This window comes from Muntiacus reevesi, chromosome 3, assembly GCF_963930625.1.
Source record: "Muntiacus reevesi chromosome 3, mMunRee1.1, whole genome shotgun sequence".
Classification (NCBI taxonomy): Eukaryota; Metazoa; Chordata; class Mammalia; order Artiodactyla; family Cervidae; genus Muntiacus; species Muntiacus reevesi.
In genome coordinates, this window is record NC_089251.1 from 234,433,681 (window position 1) to 234,455,384 (window position 21,704).

Here is a 21,704-nt window from a genome sequence, read left to right on the forward strand (position 1 = left end):
ATTTGTGAAAAGCAAGCTAATGAAAACTTCAGCATTTTTTTCTTGAAGATTCTTTTTCTGTTTTTTATTTTTTTTTTAAAAGAGGCATGCTACTCCTTTCTCCAGAAGGACTAAGTCAGATGAACTTGCACTGTTTTCTCACTTTAAGGTTTGGCTAGCTCTGGGATCCTGGGTAAACATTTTAGTGGCTCAAGGATCTTTCAGAATTGAATCTCATCTTTGATGTAGATTCTTTTGCTTTTAGTCTCTAATACTAACTTCTAAGTCAACCCTAGCTTTAATCAAGAAACTATCATTTATATGAATGATCATACAACAGGAGTATTGACTAGAGATTCAAACTTCTCAATAATTTAGTGACTACTTGACAGAAATGTGGACAGACCATGAGTAAGACTCAGGTAAAAATCTGAAAAACAGAGGGTTTTGAAACGATTTATGCTTCCCTGGTAGCTTAGGGGTAAAGAATCTGCCTGCAATGCAGGAGACACAGGTTCAATCCCTGGGTTGGGAAGATCCCCTGGAGAAGGAAATGGCAAGCCACTCCAGTATTCTTACCTGGGAAATCCCATGGACAGAGGAGCCTGGCAGGCTATATCATCCATGAGGTCGCAATAGTTGGACACAATTTAGCAACTAAACCACTACCACATACTTGCCTTCAAATATGTACAAAGTCATGCAATAATTTATCTAACTTATATATATATATATATATATATATATATATATATAAGTTATATATATATATATAACTATTATTTTAGGCAAACTACTTAATCAGTTTAACACCCACTATGTTGAATCACTGTAATGATGAAAAGAGATGATGCAGGGTTGCACTCAGCTCAGTGCTCAGAACTTAACTGGGGGTCAATGAATAGGAGCTGTATTAAATGCTTACTGCAGGCTGTTGCTAACCCCAGTTCACTGGTGAAACTATACAATTTGATTTTTCTTGTGCCTTCAGATGGATCTCATTTTAATCTGGGTTACTGCTTCTGTTTTTTTTTTTTTTTCCCTATCATGAGAAAGATCTCAGAAATTCTCATAGTGCCTGAAAAAAAAAATGTAATTGTGAGTTCCTTCTTTCCTACATGAGGCTTTTACACATAAGAGGCTGAATGAGAAACAATTTTTTTCCTCCCAAAAAATTTTCTTTGACTGAGAAGGAGGTGCAGCTTCTTAAACCTGGCATTTCTGTTCTTTTAAAGTGAGAGAAACTGAAGATATTTCTTTTCACTGTGACATAGACAAGGGTCTCACCCTCATATGATCAGGTGCTATGCAGGAGAGGGAGGATGGGGCAAAGGAAGCATGGTATTATTTTAAAGAATAGTTGCTTCTCTGCTGGAGATTCTTCACATGGGAGATGGTTTCCAGGGCTTTTTCAGAGATTTTTATTTCCTTTTAGGATGAGATTTTATAGCTAGTTTTGGAACTATCTGGCTAGCAAAGGTTTCTCAAGACCTTGCTGAAATAACTCTTTTAATACCAAGGTCTGGGGCAGTTTTTGATTTAGGTCTGAGTCATAGGGAACATGGCTGTTCTTTCCAGATTCTCTTGGTTGGTTTACCAAGTGGTTCCAGGGCCACCTGCTTTAAATTCATTTCCTTTTCTCCAGCTTGGAAAGACTTACAGGAGTTCCATCAGACCATTCCCAAGAACCAGCATTCAGTGGGTTTCTTTTATTAAATCCAATCCAGAACTGCCTTTCTTCTGTCCTGTGAAGAGAAAAACTAAACTTGGCCCTTTGCAATGAATTCACAATATTATGTAACAGGTTCAAAAATTCTTTGAAGTATTTAGTTATGCAGGAGATAGCTGACATGACTAGCAGAACTGATAAGTGAGCAAGCATTTATTGACCATTTCCCGTAAGCAAAACCAGAGCTATAAAATGAACTGAGCAAAGACTAATCTCACTTCCCACCTCTCTTGGTTTGTATGGTATGCTCATTGGGGATGGGCAGTTGGGAGAAAAGTCTGCCCATATTAAGAATATGGCTTTCTCATGGTCGTTAGGAATGGCACCACCTTTCAATTAGGGCAAGAATACATGAAAGTGAGTTGGTAAGAAATTTGGGAACATCTTTTCCCTACTTTTCCCTATTTATTTACTACTTTACTGCATATTTATATTACTTTTCTATGTTTGTTGTTCTTTTGTCAAATGTTCATGTACTCTCTGAGGGTTAATCACCACCACCACCATTTAATAAAAGGTTTACAGCAGGTTTGGTTCCTCCAACCATATCTCAGGGTAAATAATTCCACGATGAATCAGTCTGAGCCATGGTAGATTAACTTCAGCCATCACCACTGGTTAGACTTCATGAGAAGCCCCACAGAGAACCATCTTCCCTCCTATTAGGTGGTGGAGCAATATGTTAAACCACAGAGTATTCAATACATCAAGCAATAAAGGCTAATAGTACAATGAACCATCTCACTAAGATAGTTTTCTGAGGATAATTTTGAAGAATTAAAGATTTAAAGGATTGAGAAGTCATGACAGATGCTTTATTTTCCTTAGTGCACAGAAACAAGCCTATTGTGAAATATCTCCTCAGATGTTTGAGCTCTTTTTACTGAATGATACAAATGAAAGTAAAATGTGACTTGGAAAATTCCAGCATCACTGAGACCCACTGGTCACTGGCATGATTATAGCTTACATTTAAGGTTGTGGGAAGGTGAGAATGCTGCCTTAAGCTTAAGCTAGGCAGATTCATCTCAGTGACCAGGCTGAAGACCCACATCACTCTCCCTGTGTTGAGAAGTTTTTATTTTTTTTCTCACTGAATTTAGGGTTCTACATTTTTCCTGCCATATACTCACTCCTAGAATATGAACTGGTATTTATTTTCTCTCCAACGATTGCCTAAAGTTGTATAATTTTAACTAGTTAATATATGATAAAAATAAAAATAGAAAAACAGTGCCATAGGAAGAAGAAGAAGCACTATGCTAATGATGAGCATTATTAATTATTGTTATAATTATAATAATTATTAATATTATTAATTATTGTTAATAAATGATGGTTTGTTTGGTATAATTAAGCATGAGATTTGACTGAACTCCCTGGCAGTCTTGGACAAAGAGTAGAATATACATTATATAGCTTTTGTGATTAGGTGTGATTTTGTGAATATCAATAATTTGATAGATACTTGACTTGACACTGAATTCTGTGAGACATTCCAAGTGTGAGAATTTATATAAACAGAAGTGATATAATGAAACTTGATGTTACAGCAAACTTGGAGGCAGTTTGCATGTATTGTTTCATAGGGCAGACCTTACAATACACAAGTATGAAAGGATGTTTTACAAGGGGCTGAGCCTTTGATTGTGTAGACCACAACAAACTCTGGAAAATTCTTAAAGAGATGGGAATACCAGACCAACTGACCTGCCTCTTGAGAAATCTGTATGCAGGTCAGGAAGCAACAGTTAGAACTGGACATGAAACAACAGACTGGTTCCAATTAGAGAAAGGGGTATGTCAAGACTGTGTATTGTCACCCTGCTTATTTAACTTATATGCAGAGTACATCAGGAGAAATGCTGGGCTGGATGAAGCACAAGCTGGAATCAAGATTGCCAAGACAAATATCAAATCAGATATGCAGATGACACCACCCTTGTGGCAGAGAGCAAAGAGGAATTAAAGAGCCTCTTGATGAAAGTGAAAGAGGAGAGTGAAAAAAGTTGGCTTAATACTCAACATTCAGAAAACTAAGATCATGGCATCTGGTCCCATCACTTCATGGCAAATAGATGGGGAAACAGTGGCAGACTTTATTTTATTGAGCTCCAAAATCACCGCAGATGGTGACTGCAGCCATGAAATTAAAAGACACTTGCTCTTTGGAAGAAAAGTTATAACCAACCTAGACATTACTTGCCAACAAAGGTCCATTTAGTCAAAGCTATGGTTTTTCCAGTAGTCATGTATGGATGTGAGAGTTGGACTATAAGGAAAGCTGAGTGCTGAAGAATTGATGCTTTTGAACTGTGGTGTTGGAGAAGACTCTTGAGAGTCCCTTGGACTGCAAGGAGATCCAACCAGTCCATCCTAAAGGAGATCAGTCCTGGGTGTTCATTGGAAGAACTGATGCTGAAGCTGAAACTCCAATACTTTGGCCACCTGATGTGAAGAATTGACTCGTTTGAAAAGACCCTGATGCTGGGAAAGATTGAAGGCAGGAGGAGAAGATTCGAGGGCATCACTGACTCAGTGGACATGAGTTTGAGTAAACTCTGGGAGTTGGTGATGGACAGGGAGGCCTGGCATGCTGCAGTCCATGGGGTTGCAAAAAGTCAGACACGACTGAGCGACTGAACTGAACTGACTGAACTGAGGTCATGAAGCCAAGTTACAACTTATAACAGTGGAGATGATCACATCTCCCTTGGATCTGAGGCCCCATACGTGGCTAGCAATCCAATAAACCAGGAAGCTTCTTTAACTTTTCCTCAGCCTCGGAGAATCTGTTTGACTCAGCAGCCCTGGCATGAGACTAGAGGGCGCCTTGTTATCAAGTTTCCCAAGTGAGTGTGAGAATCAGCCAAGTTTGGGATCCATGGTCTCAGGCCAGCATTTCTTGCAGGGCCTAGCAGTTCTACGGCATTTTAGATAAGTGGTATTAAAAAAAAAAAAAAAGTTTTGTGGTCAAAGAAAGAGCTTCCTTCTAGAAGCCTTTACAATACTAATGTATGTGGCAAATTTCCAAGATAGCACCTTGTTTTGCAAACATATTTGACCACACAAAATCCTCCTATTTCCCCTGGAGTACTCCATGAGACACACATTGGGAGATAGTACCACCTTTAAGGTCATTTTTATAGACGCTAGAGGTGAATAATTTGGTGGTGTTACACATTAACCTTCTGAGGGGAGGGTCCTAAAGGAAACTTATGGGGTAGGCCAGGATTTCCCTCAAAAAGTAGTTCTGGATTTTCTCAGAGATTCAGATAAGTGTTTCATTGAGACTTCAGACTTCCAGAGCTTGGAACACAGTACTCAGTATTATATTTGTTTGTGTTAAAATAAATGTATGAAAGTGTGCCACCCCTCCTCCTCTCAGACCACAACATCCTCAGGGGTAGGATTTTGTGTCACATCTGTTGCATTTTCCAGCCACCCATGCATCTCTGGTGGCTCAGATGGTAAAGAATCCACCTGCAGTGCAGAAGACCTGGGTTCGATCCCTGGGTTGGGAAGATTCCCCTGGAGGAGGGCATGGCAACCCACTCCAATATTCTTGCCTGCAGAATCCCATGGACAGAGGAGCCTGGCAGGCCACAGTCCATGGGGTCACAAAGAATCAGACTCGACTAAGCGGCTATCACTTTCACTTTCATGCATATAGTAGTGTCCCTTTCACAGAAGACATTCCCAAAATACATGCTAAGACAAGAACATTCTACAGTAAGAGGCCAAGGAGTGAGAAGGCATGCTAAAAGAGAACATGATGGCTGTTTTCAAATATTTGAAAATTGAGTGGACTTAATCTGTATTGCTCTGGCTTACTACAAAGTTGATCTTTGAAACTAGCCTCCAACAATGGAATGGATTATATCCCAAGTAAGGAGCACTTTGAAACTGAAAAGAATTATGTAGACGGTAGGTGGCCATAGGCATTTGGTAGAAGAAATTCCCCTACTGGACTGGAGGTAGCACAAGACCTCTTATGTTTCTTCAAATTTAAATTTGATTGATTTTCTAACTTCACAGAATTGAAGATTCTGTAAACTTGCAAGATGGATGCAAACAAGTGAATGTATGTTTCCTCAAATGTAACATTAGAAGGTTGGATTGGAATTTTTTTTAAAAATTAATGAGACTTTCTTTTTTTCAAACAAAATCTCACATGGATCCCTTCTGCATACAAAACACCTGGAAGTGAAGTCGGTTGGACCTACTCTGGTGACTCGAGTCAGTGAACAAGAAGCTGACTGCCCACTTGACCTCCCTGCTCTGGGGGTTCAGGACGTTCCAGACACTCAGATAACACTTCTGCTCTGGGGGTTCAGGACCCTTCAGACCTTCACATAACACTTGGAAAATCACTGGGATAGGTAATGTCTGAACTTGGCAGAAAAACCCTAAAATTCTGTTATGAGGCACACAGAAAAGATTTGAAGTATCAAAACAATCATTACTTTGTTCATTGTTTTATGGAATGAGAACTTAGTGCAATATAAATATAAAATTTTAAGTATGTATTTTGCTCTCATAACTAGTTGCTTGTTGGTTTTAAACTTAAATACTTGAGGTTTTGAATATCCCAAACACTCCAAATATTTGGAATACTCAACCCTAAGAAGTCATCACTGGGAGACAAAATATTTGACTGCAATTTTTCAAAATTAACAAGTATTTACCGATTGAATTTTGAATGTAAAAGCTCATTCACAAAATTCTCTTCCTCAATATGGGCAAAGCTTGCAAGATGAGCTCCAAATTCTTCACAAAATTCTTCAGCTTCTCTCCATGTTCTTTTCATCAGGACTTTTTCACTATGAAATACCTGTATAGAAAAAGGGAAAAAGGTTGACACAGTCATAAATAACATAAGGCTGTTTAATTCTGGACAAAAGGATTACAGTAATATAATTGTTGTCATTATTCTACATTAAAGGCTTGACCGAGAAAGGAGACATAACATTTATTGAACTAAAATGTATCTACTTGTCTAAAAACTATTATCTCATTTTATTCTCAAAACAAAGATGTGAGGAGGATATGATGAGGACTCTTTTCCTCCATAAGAATTCTTTTTGCCCCCCTCCTAAATATCCTATGACTTGTATATGCTTGTCCCTTAGTAAAATGTTTGTCAAGAGATGAGGAGAATCAGGCTAAGAGAAATTTACAATTTCAGGTCAACAAATTTCAGGTTACAAATTTCAGGTCAACACAGCCACAGACTAGCAGAGCTAGGATTAGACCCAGTATTCTGTGGCTGAAGGAATCTGGCTGACTCGGGGGAAGAAATGAGAAATGAGACCTGAAACCTAAGGCAGGTGTATTTCTAGGGCTTTGAGTCTTGTGTGTTCTTTTTATGCTCAGTCGTGTCCAGCTCTTTGTGACCCCATGGACCAGAGCCCACCAGGCTCCTCTGTCCATGAGACTCTCCAGGCAAGAATACTGGGGTGGGTTGCCATACTCTCTTTCAGGTATCTTCCTGACCCAGGGGTCGAGCCTGCATCTCTCATGTCCCCTGCACTGGCAGGCAGGTTCTTTACCTCTAGTGCCACCTGTATTTCTAGGGCCTTTGGGTCTTAGCTGTACCTAAATTGTTGTTTCTCAGTTGTCCTCCAAGTGGCATGAATAAGCCGGTCAAATGGAAAGTATGCTTTTGACTTTATTTAAGGTCAAGTGTGAGGAGCCAACGACCCAGGGCTTCAGATCCCAGACCTCTGTACCTTCCTCATTTTTAACTGTCTGATGCTATGCTTGAGTCTCTGATGCCAGGCGGCACCCTGCAGCCAGGCTTCACCAGGCTCTAATTTGCTGAGACCAGAATGAATGACCTTCCCAGTCCTATGGACCACAGCAAAGCCTTTCCGTCTTTTAAATTATATGTCAAAACTCACCTCCTCTGGGAATCTTTTTTCAAATCACTTTAAATTCATAAGTCCTACCACTATGCCTATCAAACACACCATATATTTGTTGACGTATCAGGGTAATGTGTAGTAGAAAAAGCACTGGACAGGTAGTCCCAACACCAGGAATTTATTCTGTCAATAAATAATTGTGATCTTGGGTAAATCACCCCATCTCACTGCATGCTGCAGTATACTCATTTCCAAGGTTTAACTTATTGCTCTGTGAGGTTACTCCTGGGCCCATTATTCCATGAATTTAATGTAGGATTAGACATGTGTACATGTAAATTGAGTGCATTCACAAGCCATTTATGAGACTGCAATATTTCTAGAGACAGAGGCTGTCTCCATTCTGCTCTTCATGTGCCCATGTGCCAGAGAAGAACTTTCTCCCAGCATTTTGGAAATCTCTATTTATATGATGAACCAAAGATAAAGCCACCAAACAAGAACATCATATTTCAAAAATATATTTCTGAGAAGATAATAAACACTGACTTAAATCTAGGATCTGAAGATGATTTGCAAAAAGACATTTCTTCACACAAAACATATATACATAAACTTTTGATCATCAAAAGCTGCCAAAGCTATTCTTGGCAGCAGAATGGCATTATTCCATAATAAGAACTTTATTCATTGGCTTACAGACAATATGGAATTGTACCATTTCCATACCCAGTGAGTGTCTGCCTTGTCCATTTGTAGGCAATAAGAATAATATTGACTGGAGCCTTAATATCAGTCCTCATGAGGAGGCCTCAGTGTCACCAGGATCTGTCAACACTTTGACTTAAAAATTATTTTGGACTATAACTGAAGGGATGGAGACAGCCAACAAATATTAACTGCCTGCTGTCTGCTAGGCACTGTTCTGGAATAAAGGAGCTCAGGATACACGGACAAAGTTGAAATAATGTTGGTTCCGTTGAGAATGCCCATGTAAATTTCACATTACCTTGAAGCAACTGGCCAGGCCAGGCGCTGACTCCCAATCCAAATAGCAGGGGTGAAAGGGCCATCCTTCTTCTTGTTTGGTTTTCTCCCGATTTTCCACTGGTTGCTTGCACAGGGACATCGCCTTAAAGTGTCTACAGTCCTTCACTTCCCAGCGACCAGGGTGACTCCTCCCTCGCATGACAACACAGCCACCACTGTAGCCTAAAAAGCAGAAAACAACACTGTACTACCAGACCACTAGAACATTTTGTGCTTGGAAGACAGCTCTTTAGAGTGTTGGGTAATTGACATCTTGTAATGAAGCACCCAGACCAGAACAATAAAGATGAAAAAGGATGCTTTAGCAGCATGACCATCTCATTTCTCTTCATCTCTGGAGAAAAGAATAGTAGATCGAAAAGTGAGAGAAGAGAGACTATGCAGCCTGAAATTTGGGCATTTTGAGCTCAGATGGCAAATGATGGGCAATCAGGTGCTGTTCCAATGTGGGACCGAAAATATCCCTCATATCTCATCAAATGCCAACATGCCTCTACTTTGAATTATTGAGCTTCTTAACTGTGCAGAGGAAATCTTAACTCACAATTTATTGAGCAGCTACCCTGTACACTGTGCTTTCAAACACTACTATGAAAAATTAGCAATGAAAAATGCATGGTGCTGATCCTCTGAGAAATTGATTCAACAGGAAAAAATACATCGATGATGGAGTCAGGCAGTGTGTGAGGTACTCAACAGAGAACCTCACCTCACTATGGGAGAATGAAGTATATTCCAAATGGGGTGAAATTCTGGGGGCAGCAGTGGGGGCAGACATCAGGGAAAAACCATCTTGTTATGGGCAGGCCCCATTTTATTCTTTTGTGTATGTTTGAACATACTGGAAAATGAAGTATATTTTCCCATAAAAATAATTTCTAGGTTAAGATTCTCAAGTTTGTCATCAAATGTATACAACTCATATGGTAGCTGAAAAATACACTTCAAATTTCAGTGAGTAGTAGAAAATCCCCTCCAAAAATAGAAAAAAATTCAGTAAAAATGAGGCTTTTTTTTTTCTTTTTATTGAATCCGGAGTGATCATTCAATAAACTAAATTAACATTCAGCAACAACAACAAAATTGTTTATCTACATCTATATACCAGTGGTGGTGGTTTAGTCACTAAATCACTCTTGTGACCCCATGGACTATAGTCTGCCAGGCTCCTCTGTTCATGGGATTTCTCAGGCAAGAATACTGGAGTGAGTTGTCATTTCCTTCTCCAGAGGATCTTCCCGACCCAGGGATTGAGCCCATGTCTCCTGCATCACAGGTGGATTCTTTACTGACTGAGCCACCTGAGAATACCAGACTAGGCTGTATATTATTAGCTGATTGAGATAAAAGGACAAAACAAAACCCAATTCTTATAGTTGAGTGTGAGACACAAATAAAGGATTAATTGTAGCAGACATACTGTGTGAAGTGCTATAGTAACGGTGTGCGTTAACATTTCTGTGGGGAGACCTCAGAAAGGGTGATGGAGTCTGCCTCAGGACATCGGTAAAGTATTTGCAGGTAGAGACATTTGCGCTGCATTTTGGAGGATGTTAAGAGGAGAAAAGAGTTTTCAAGGGGTGCTTGTAAAAAAGTAAATGATTATAGATGAAGCATATGAAGACTTATGATGATTCTTGAACTAAAGGCACTTTAAAAAGTACAGTTACTTTGTACTAGATATTTATCTTGCTGAATTTCCCTTCAGAAGTAATGGCTTCAATTTCTGTAGATACAGGGTAATTGGCATTATCCTTGCCAGTGATGTTTGTGTTGTTTTATGCTGATAGAAGGGCTTCTCCAGTGGCTTAGCAATAACAAATCCACTTGCAGTGCCAGAGAAACAGGAGATAAAGGGTTTGATCCCTGGGTTGGGAAGATCCCCTACAGAATGAAATGGCAATCCACTCCAGTATTGTTGCTTGGGAAATCCCATGGACAGAGGAACCTGATGGGTTATGTAGTCCATGGGGTTGCAGAGTTGGAGACGACTGAAGTGACTTAGCACACACATGCACACTAATAAAAAGACTAAACAGAGGGATAATGAAAAGTGGAATGAGAAGGAAGAAGACAGAGGAAGATGTACAAAGAGCCCCCCCCCCGCCCAGAGAAATGGAAAGGTGTTTGTGAATGAGGAGAAAGAGCAAGGAAGCTAAAGCATGAGTGTTCATGTCTTCAGTCATAGCTGGGTGCACACCCCGTGTTAGGCACCAGCAGGAAGCTCATAGTCTTACGTATGTACACACGGTGATGGTCAAAGAAACCCAGAGAGGTGAAAATGACCAGTCATGAACAAGTAAACATGATTGTACGACAAGTAGAAGAAACTGAAGTCAAGAGAGAGAGTTGGTCCATATAAAGGCCATCAGTTGACTCCACTGGCCAGAGGAGCTAGTTGGTGTTCAGAATGGAGGGTGGGGGGGCCAGGCAGGGGACAGAGTATAGCATACTGCCCCTGCCATGAAGGGAGCATTGGAGGCCTGTTGAGTGTAATTTGGGAATGCAGCTCACAGTTTAGCTGAGTCATGAACAATAGTGGAGATGCTGCCTGCTCTGTGCAATGAAATTCTAATGAAATTGAACTGTGGAAATCCACGTGGAAGCCAAAAACCTAATATGTCTATGGAGAGAATTGCTCTGGTTGAAACAGCAGGAGAAACACACAACTCTCACCTGACTCCTCCATCCTTTTTTTCTCAGCAGCCTTTGACTTGGGGCCTAAAGTGTGGGGTTCTAGTCCCAGGACAAATATTTAGTAACTCAAACCTCAAACTGGTTAATTAAACACAAAAGGCTGTGTCTAAAACACGAGGGCAATAATTCCTTTTCTTCTTATGGATTTTCATAAATAAAAATAAAATAATGTATTAAGAAGCCCTGTGAGAGATATAAAGGGCTAGAACCGTTCCTAAGATGTTGCTTCTATTTTTATTTTGGCTGTTTTCATTATAAAAGCTGGGGTTTTTGTGGCACAAGTTCTGCCTGAGTGTTCAAAGAATTTTTAAAAGCTCAAATCAGCAAGTTTAAAATGCAATATACTTTTTTGTTGGTCTTGCATTTTGTCTTACTTTCCCACATCAGACAGTGATTAAATAGCTTTGGTTTTAAACACTAGATATTCAACTTTTCTTCATTAGTGAAGAAGGAGATGTTTGCAAACTGCTATGAAGATAAAAAGTACTGCTGGGGTTTTACTGGTATTCTAAAATGGTTAACTTAATGGAACATTTGACCTAAATTTTAGAGTCTCAGCCCCAAGGAAGCAGTGAAGTGGTATAATAAGGGGAGACTGGGCTAAGAAAGAGATAAACCAAATTTATAACCTCATGTTGTGAGGATGCTTGTAAAGTCAAATAACAAGGGTAGGGTGTGGGAAAGAGCGCAGGTGTTTCTTCTCCCAGACCAATTGTTCTCAAATTTGGTAACTCATCTCCCATTGGGCAAGAGCAACATTCCTTCTGTCCCGTAGTGGTGAATCTGACATTTGAGCTGATTCTCCTTACTTGCCTTAGCCTCCCTCTACCTGCTTTTCCTCTCTCCATCAAACATGAATGGGAACACTTTCAGTCAATTGAGAAATTCCAATTCACTATTCTAGTTCCTTCAATTTGGCAACGTTATCTAGCCTTATAGCAAATTGAACCAACCTGGGAAAAGTTCCATCTTTCCCCTCTCTGGCCAAATACCTGAAAACAAACAAACTGAATCTATGTGTGGCCTCAGGGCAGGAGGGAATCATAGCTGGGCCTTTAGACAATCATTTTACTTGCGCCTCTCTGCTTATTTCCTCTTGCCTGCAGCAACCCTTTAACATCCTTAATCTCAAGTCTTCTGCTCAGGCTTCTTTCATCTCTCTCTTCTTCTCCATGGAGAAAAGTGAAGGTTTTGGGTCAGGAAAGGTGAGCTTTCATGGAGTTCTGCTTATCTGCCTGAGACCACATTAGGCATTTTATATGGTCTTTTCCCTGTTTAACTTGGAAAACCTCTTTGAGGTGGATATTAGTGTCTGTAGTTGGCTAATGGAAAAACCAAGGCTCAGAGGTGTAGTATCTTGTCTAGGGCCACATAATAGTTCAATAAGGTTGATCTGGAATTTGAAACCAGATTTAACTGAGTCTACCATGAGATAATGTCAAGGTGCAGAGGAGGTGGACATTCAATAAATAACTGTTGAATGAATAATTGAAACTTCCCCTCCAATTATGCTCCTCCATTACCATGGAGTCTTCTCTTTCCCCTGGTCATACTTCTCTCCTTTGTGAATGCAAAGTATTTCCTTGAGATCTACTATCACATTTTAGTGTGTATGACAGTTACTTATATACTTATAAAAAGATATGGAAATACCAAAAGGGTACTCAGAAATTAGGCTGTTCATTCTCATGTAGGTGTTGGTTCATTTCAGGATTCTGATGAGACTTAAAATGGATAATTATCTATCTTTTGGATGGATGGGGTCCCCCTTGCCATGTATAGGGCACTTTCAAGAAAATAGATCTGACCTGCTCTACTGCAATCCTGTTCTCCTTGTCACTGACAGATTTCCATTGACTTGAGACAATTGGGGGCAATACTTTGGAGTTATCCTGTGAGTGAAGCACTTCTTTCTCACAGTGGTATCTAGATAAAGAAACAACTTTTTTCACAGAGCCTGAGTTATGGATGGATGCAAAATTGTGATTTCCGTTTTATTTTTTTCTATAAAACACCTGTGAAGCTCTAATAGTATTTGGAAAGGCTTTTTTGAATACCTTAAAGGATAGATTAACCTGCTTCCTTTCATCATTTATAGCAACCTCCATATATATTGAATCCTTAATGTAAATACAAAGTACATTTAGGTTTCTAATACATTAGCTTTTCCTTAAATGAGAAAGGCCCTTTTCATCATCTTTCTCTTTAATCAGTAGTACTAGTTAGTATGGATCAAAACTGTTTTTACCTGAATGGTTACTTCTCTTAATATACAGGATGCCATAGTAGCTTTGCTGTTGTTTTAGTAAAGATAGCAAGAAATTATTTCTTAATAGAAATATCCCAGCGATGAAGAAACCCCTAATGAATCAATCGACTCATTAATGCATCAATCATTAATGGCTTCTAACTTGCGAATAGTGAGAAAATGAAATGGTCTTTCTAAAAAAATCAGAATCTATGATTTGGATCAGGTCTCTGACTCTAACTTTTTAAAAATAAAAATGTTAATTTTATGAGAAATACAAAGAATAGAGTAACACATTTTCAGTGTGTTACGGGGATATAATAAAAAAAGTCCAGACTGCAGGAAACTACAGGACAAACAACAGATTTGCATCAACAAATAAAATTTTAAAAAATGACAGGGGGCAAGGAAAAGGGAAACCTAGAGAGGAAAACACACTTTAGGAGATCCATCCACTAATTACAATGTATGCACCTTTTTTTAATCTTTATTCAAACAAGCCATAATATACATTATATAATGGTTATGAATCATTTAGAAATTCAAGCATTAACTGAAGATTTATGATGCTATGAAATTATAGTTAATTACTTTTAGCTGTGATAATTGTATTATATTCATGTTTCTAAAAAAGGAGTCTTTATCTTTTAGAGCTAATACTGAAATATTTATGGGTGAAACGATATGATATCTGGGATTTCTATGAAAAAATATGGGAAATGGGAGGAGAGGGTGAGAATATAGATGAAACAAGATTGACCGTGGGTTGATAATTGATGACACTAGGGTCATGGGTATAGATGGTGGTTCATTATGCTATTTGGTGGGCATAATACAAGGTTGATAAAATGGCAGAACTATGATTCCACCATAGATCGAATATTTTGATGATATGACATAAGAACAGAGTCTTCGTTGAGTTTATAAAAAGCTGCAGGCTTCCTGTTCAGTGGTCAATTTATATAGTCAGTCTGGGCTGGATTAAGATTCTGACATGAGGACCAAGCTAATGGATTCTTTTGTGACAGGAGGAGAAAAAAATGTGATTTAGGATGGTGTTTCTGCAAATAGCAATTTAAAAGAAAAAAGAAACACGAGGCTTTTACATTGCTATTTTCTTCAAAAAAAGATTTACATTTTCATCTTATTCAGAGACAATTTACTCAATGTCAATCAGCCTGAGCAGCCAAACTGAGCATCACAATATTATTTTTGCTTCAGGGAAAAGAAAAAGAGTAGTGCCACTCAAATAAATTACAGCAGAAACTTATGAATGACAAGGAGTTCTGCTTCAGTTCCAAATTTTAGACATCCAAATATGCCCCAAGGAAGATAACATTAAAAACTAAGAATTTTGTCTGCTCAAAATGTATTAATTTATTTTGACAGGTATAGATATTCCTAACAAAATTCCAAGGTATATTAGAAATGATACCTGTTTTTTTTTTTCCAGTAATAGTGTGACATGGAACTTTACTATTCTCTGCATTTTAAAAACATTCATAAATTTGTAGAATGAGAAGTTTGTTTATTGAATGAATTGTGATGTTTCTTGTTTAGAGCTATGCAGTCACCAGAGTCTATACAAATTTTCTAAAGCGATGTTATACACAAGAATCTAATTTGTCTTACCTTCACCTCACATGCCTATTTAAAGTACAGTTTAAAAATCTAAACTATATTTTTAGAGCATTTTAAGGTCACAGAAAATTTTAGTGGAAAGTAAAGATTTCCCTTATGCCCCATGCACCATATATCCTACTATTGCCCTCACACACCAGAATGGTACGTTTATTAAAATCTACATGATACATCGTTATCACCCCAAGTCCATGGTTTACATTGGGGTTCACTCTTCTTATATGTTCTCTGGATTTGGACAAATGTATAACGACATATGTCCACCAGTGTGGTATGATATAGAATGGTTTCACTGACCACCCACCCCCCCATAACAAATCCTCTGTGCTCTGCCTATAAACTCTTCCTTCCCCAAGGCTCTGGAAACCACTAGTCTTTTTACTGTCTCCATAGTTTTGCCTTTTCCAGAATGTCATATGGTTGTAATCACACAGTATGCAGCCTTTACAGATTGGCTTCTTTCACTTAGTGATATGCATTTAAGTTTTCTCCACGTCTTTTCATGACTTGACAGCTCCTTTCTTTTTATCACTGAATAATATTCCATTGTCTGCATGTGATACAGTTTATTTATTCACTCATCTACTAAAGGACATCTTGATGGCTTGAAAGCTTTGGCAAGTATGAATAAAGCTTCTACAAAAAAAATCTGTATGCAGGTTTTTTTGTGTTAACATCAGTTTTCAATTCATTTGGGTAAACACCAAGGAGTGCAAAAGTATGCTTACTTTTTAAGCAATAGGCAACCTGTCTTTGAAAGTGGCTATACCATTTTGCATCCCTGCCAGCAATGTATGAGCACTTCTGTGGCTCCAAATCCCTGCCAGCATTTGGTATCATCAGTGTTTTGGATTTTGGTTATTCTAGTAAGTGTGAAGGGGCTTCCCAGATAGCTCAGTAGTAAAGAGCTCACCTGTCAATACAGGAGACATGGGTTCAATCCCTGGGTGGGGAAGATCCCCTGGAGAAGGAAATGGCAACCCACTCCAGTGTTCTTGCCTGGGAAATCCCATGGACAGAGGAGCCTGGCAGGCTGCAGTCCATGGGGTTTCAAAAGAGTTGGATACTACTTAGCGACTAAACAGCAAACAAAAAGTGTGTAGCAGTATCTCATTGTTGTTTTCGTTTGCAATTTCCTATTGACATATAATGTTGAACATATTTTCATTTGCTTACATTTGATTTATATATCTTCTTTGTTTAAGATCTCTTGTCCCATTTTACATTGGGTTTTTTGTTTATTGTTGCATTTTAAGAGTACTTTGTATATTTCATATAACAATCCTTTATCAGATGTGATTATTTTTTAAAAAATATTTTCTTCCAGTTTAGGCTTGCCTTCTCATTCTGTTGATATTATCTTTCTCACAGCACAAGTTTTATTGAAGTTTTAGTTTTAATGAAATCTAGCTAATCAATGATTTATTTCATGGATTTTTGCTTTTGGTGTTGTATCTAAAAAGTCATACCATACCTAAGGTCATGTAAGTTTTCTTTTTTGTTATCATCTGGGAGTGTAAAAGTTTTATATTTTACATCTAGATCTATTATCTATTTTGAGTTAATTTTTGTTAAGGGTGTAAGCTCTGTGTCAATGTTTTCTTTTTTTGACATGTGGATATCCAACTGCCTAAGCACCATTTGTCAAAAAGAGTTTTTCCCATTGTATTGTTTTTGCTTCTTTTTCAAAGATCAGTTGACTATTCTGTGTCAGTCTATTTCTGAGTTCTTTATCCTGTTTTATTGATTTCTATTTCTTTTTTTGCCAAACCATATTGTGTTAATTGGGCTTCCCAGGTGGCTTAGATGGTAGAGAATCTGCCTGCAGTGCAGGAGACCCGGGTTTGATCTCTGGGTCAGGAAGCTCCCCTAGAGAAGACAATGGCTACCCACTCCAGTATTCTTGCCTGGGGACTCTCATGGACAGAGGAGCAACAGTCAGTGGGGTCACAAAGAGTTGGACGTGACTCAGCGACTAAACACACACACGCACACACATTGTCTTAATTATTGTAGATTTATAATAACTTTTGAAGTTAGTGTCAATTGTTTGACTATGTTCTCCTTCAATACTGAATTGGCTATTCTGGGTCTTTTGCCTCTCCATATAAACTTTAGAACCAGTTTGTCAGTATCCACAAAATAACTTGCTGGTTTTTTGATTGGAATGGCCTTGAATCTATAGGTCAATTTGTGTAGAACTGACATCGTGACAATATTGAGTCTTTCTGTTTATGAACATGAACTCTCTATTTATTAATTTCTTCTTGATTTCTGTCATTAAGTTTGTAGTTTTCCTCTATAGATCTTATACATATTGTTAGATTTATACCTAAAAATTTCATTTTGAAGGATGCTAATGTAATATGTAATTAAAAATTCCTCTTTTCACTGCTGATATACAGAAAAGCAATTACCTTTTGTACATTAATCCTGTATCCTGCAATCTTGCTATAATTGATTATTAGCTAGAGGAATTTTTTGATTCTAATTTTCTACATAAGCAATCATGTCATCTGTGAACAAAGTTTTATTTCCTTCTTTCCAATCTGTATACTTTTATTTGCTTGTCTTGTCTTATTGCATTAGTTAGAACTTCTAGTACAATGTTTAAAAGAGGGTTTATAAGGGACATCTTGGCCTTATTCCTAATCTTAGTAGGAAAGCTGCTAGTTTTTCACCATTAAGTATGATATCTGGGTTTTCTGTAGATGTTCTTTATCAAGTTGAGGAAGTTCCCATCAATTCCTTGTTTGCTAATAGTTTTTAACATGAATGGGTATTGAAGTTTGTCAGATGCTTTTTCTGCATCTATTGATATGATCATGTGATTTTTCTTTTGTTGATGTGATGGAAAACATTAATAGGTTTTTAAATGTTGAACCAGCTTTGTATACCTGGAATAAATTCCACTTGATTGAAGTGTATAAATTCTCTTTATACATTTTTAATTCAATTTGTTAAGATTTTGTTAAGATTTTTGTGTTTATGTTCATGAGGTATATTGGTCTGTAGTTTTCTTATACTGTCTTTTTCTGACTTTGGTGTAGGGTAATGTTGCCCTCATACAATGAGTTACAGAGTAGTCTCTCTGCTCTAACTTCTGGAAGAGGTTGTAGAGAACTGGTATAATTTCTTACTTAAAATGTTTGGTAGAATTCACTAGCTGAACCCATATGAGCCTGCTGCTTTCTGTTTTGGAAGGTTATGAATTACTGATTCAATTTCTTAATAGATATAGTCTTATTCAGATAGTCCATTTCTCCTTTTGTGGGTTTTGGCAGATTATATCTTTAAAAGAATTGGAAGTTGTCAAACTTATGGATATAGTTGCTCAAAATATTCCTTTTTTAAATCCTTTTAATGTCTGTGGGATCTATAGTGATGTCCCTTTTTTCATTTATGATATTAGTGATTTGTGTTTCCTCTCTTAGTGAAACTGGTTAGAGGCTTATTAATTTCATTGCTATTTTCAAAGAATCAGGTTTCTTTGATTTTCTTTATTGATTTTCTGTATTCAATTTCATTGATTTCTGCTCTTTTCTTCTAATTACTTTGGATTCAATATGCTCTTTTCTCTCTAGTTTCCTAAGGTGGAAAATCAGGTTACTGATTTTAAATATTTCTTCTTTTCTGATATATTCATTCAGTATTATAAATTTCCCTCTAAGCCCTGCTTTCTCTACATCTCACAAATGTATTTTCATTAAATTAAGTGTTGCTTAATCTCCAAATATTTTGGAATATTCTCAGATATCTTTCTGTTATTTGTTTCTAGTTCAATTTCATGTGAACTAACAGCAGACATTGTACAACTTCTATTCTTTCAAATTTGTTAAGGTGTATTTTATGGCCTAGAATGCAGCCTGTTTTAGCAAATGTTCCATGTCAGTTTAAGAGGAATGTGTAATCTGCTGTTGCTGTTGTTGGATGAAGCAGTCTATAGATAATCAGTCATATCCAGGTGATTGATGGTGCTGTTGATTTCAACTTTGTCCTTACTGATTTTCTGTCTGTTGGACCCATCCATTTCTGACAGAGGGGTGCTAACATATACAACTATAATAGTAGCTTCACCTATTTCTTCTTGCAGTTTTATCAGTTGTTCCCTCATATATTTTGCTATTCTATTGTTAAGTACATACACATTAAGGACTGTTATGTCTTCTTAGCACTGATTCCTTTATCTTTATGTAATGTCCATTTTTATCCCTGGAAACTTTTCTTGTTCTGAAGTCTGCTCTGTGTTAAATTAATATAGCTATTTTTACTTTCTTTTGATTAATGTTAGCATAATATCTTTATCCCTTTACTTTTAATCTACATGAACCAGTCTAAAAATATCCTTTAATTAGTATTTAGTCCTCTAATTTTTGTTAAATATTTGATATATAATAGCAATTATTATAATATTATAATAATAGTTATCTTTCCTCAGGGAAGAGCTTGAGGCCTCTAATTCATTTTCTCCAGATACAATTTTGAAGGTAACCTATTGCCTGTTGTCTGGGGTAGGCTTGTTGGAGATCCAAAGGCAAGAAAGGGAGCAAGGCATCCAAATGCTCACACTGAGATAAAGGTGTGTTGGATCTAGGTTGTTGACCTAAGATTAACACAGTGACCTAAAAGTTTGGTCTGCAGGGGTTGGTTCTAGTGTAGATTGTGGCTGAAACCATTAGCTTCTCTGGCACAGTTTCATACTTTGGGATCCAGAGCTGAGCATAAAGAAGTCGAGAATTAATAGACCTGTAACTGATATCCCGGCTAAGGTACCACAGAAATCCACGGAGGAGATGGACTAGCAAGAATGTTAGTTAACTAACATTTCACAGCAAAGTCACCTAGCATTGACTATGAACATACTAGATGTGCTCAAATGTGCCCATTCACTCTGTTTTGAAGTATAACGGACTTTTCTGGATTGAGTAAGCCCCTAGGATTCTTAGACAATGAGGGTGGATGGGGAAGAGATTTTAGGAGGGAGAAACTGGACTTCTGCTAATAAAGGCATGTGTGATCTTGAGCAGTGAATTTATACCTTGAACTTGTCAAATGACTCATATGGATTATACTTCTAAAAACGATCAGCCATATATCACCCCCTGAGAACCTGTGGTAATTGTTTTAGTTGATTTATGCCTTAAGAAAACACTAAGGAAGATTCAAAGGAGGTAGACCACAAGGTGGATGGAATCTGGGGGTAAAGAAAACAGGAGGGAGAAGTGATGTGACAGGGCCCTCTACTCACGGGGTTGACGTGTGTTCCAGTGTGTGTACTTCACCGGCTCCAATTTCTGCCCTGCCGTCTTCCAAGTGTATTCTCCTGTATTATTTTGATCTTGAAGAGCGATCCAAAAATAAGTGTCCTTCGTTTTTACCACACTACTGATCAAACTGGTAATAAAAGCCTGTTCGAACCTTAAAAAGGGAAAAAGAAATGATTACAGTAAGTTTCTGGGCAATAAAAAATGTCATTAAAACATAATGAGGTGCACAGAATGGCACCAGAGTAAGCATTTCTCATGAATTCTTTAGAATATGAAACAGAAAAATACTCAGAGACCCTGAACATTGCTAATAAACGCCAAACATAAGTGCAATTCCCAGAAATATATGAGGGAGGAGAATTTGATCCTCAGAGTTGGTGCTCAGTTCTTTCAAGGAACAGAGTCCAGTTCCAGCTTCAGAGTGTAGCTTGTAAAGGCCGGAGTGCTAGCAATGCATTTCTTGGTGCAACCTGTGCCCTATGGTGTAATTAGGCCACATAGCATACACCACGCGGTAATGTGCATGTGTTGGGCAGCTGGCTCCGGGGGTGGGGGGAGAAGGAAGGATATTCTGCTTTTCTGAATGAGCATCTGCTGATGGAGTTCACTTGCACCCACTCACCACACTTGCCTGGTAAGAATGGAACAGAAATTGGAGTAGCACTTATATGTCTCCCAAATCAGTTTGTGCACAGCCACATGGAGTCATTGGCTTATTCAAATGTGTTCAGATGTGCTTATTCACTGAATATAAATTTAAAACACTAGGAACTAATCCAGAGAAGTACACCCACTATATTTCCCCAAACAATTGAATGAATTAGTGTTCACTAACCGATGGCACCGCTCCCTCCTCACCATGAAGCCATCAAAAGCAGAATCTACAAAATTTGTATACATGCTTCCACATGAATACTTGACAGAAACATGGATTAAAATTTAACCAGCATTGAAATTTTAAGCTAAGTTGGAAACTATCTTGAAAAATTTACTTTCAATACGTATAATGTTTTGAAGAAACACCTTTCCAACAATGGTAACTTTCGGCCAGACCCATCACGTTATCGGGAGAAGAAAGGCCTGATGAAATTACCAAGGTAAACCTAAGGAGAGAGCAGATTAGACTTTTTCATCCAATTCTGGATTTTTTTCATTATGGTGCACCTTTAACTTGCTAAGTGAAGTTAATGGGGTCATTCAGGAATAGAGGAGTCGCAAGGGAAATA

General features: G+C 37.9%; 1 protein-coding gene across 1 annotated transcript in view; it reads right to left on the minus strand.

The window, feature by feature from the left end:
• PLA2R1 (phospholipase A2 receptor 1) overlaps positions 1 to 21,704 on the minus strand; it is a 118,757-nt gene that overhangs the window by 35,002 nt on the left and 62,051 nt on the right. Inside the window, 4 exon segments of the mRNA XM_065931620.1 lie at positions 1,640 to 1,724; positions 6,397 to 6,542; positions 8,585 to 8,787; positions 20,460 to 20,629. Coding sequence (XP_065787692.1) covers positions 1,640 to 1,724; positions 6,397 to 6,542; positions 8,585 to 8,787; positions 20,460 to 20,629 — 604 coding nt within the window.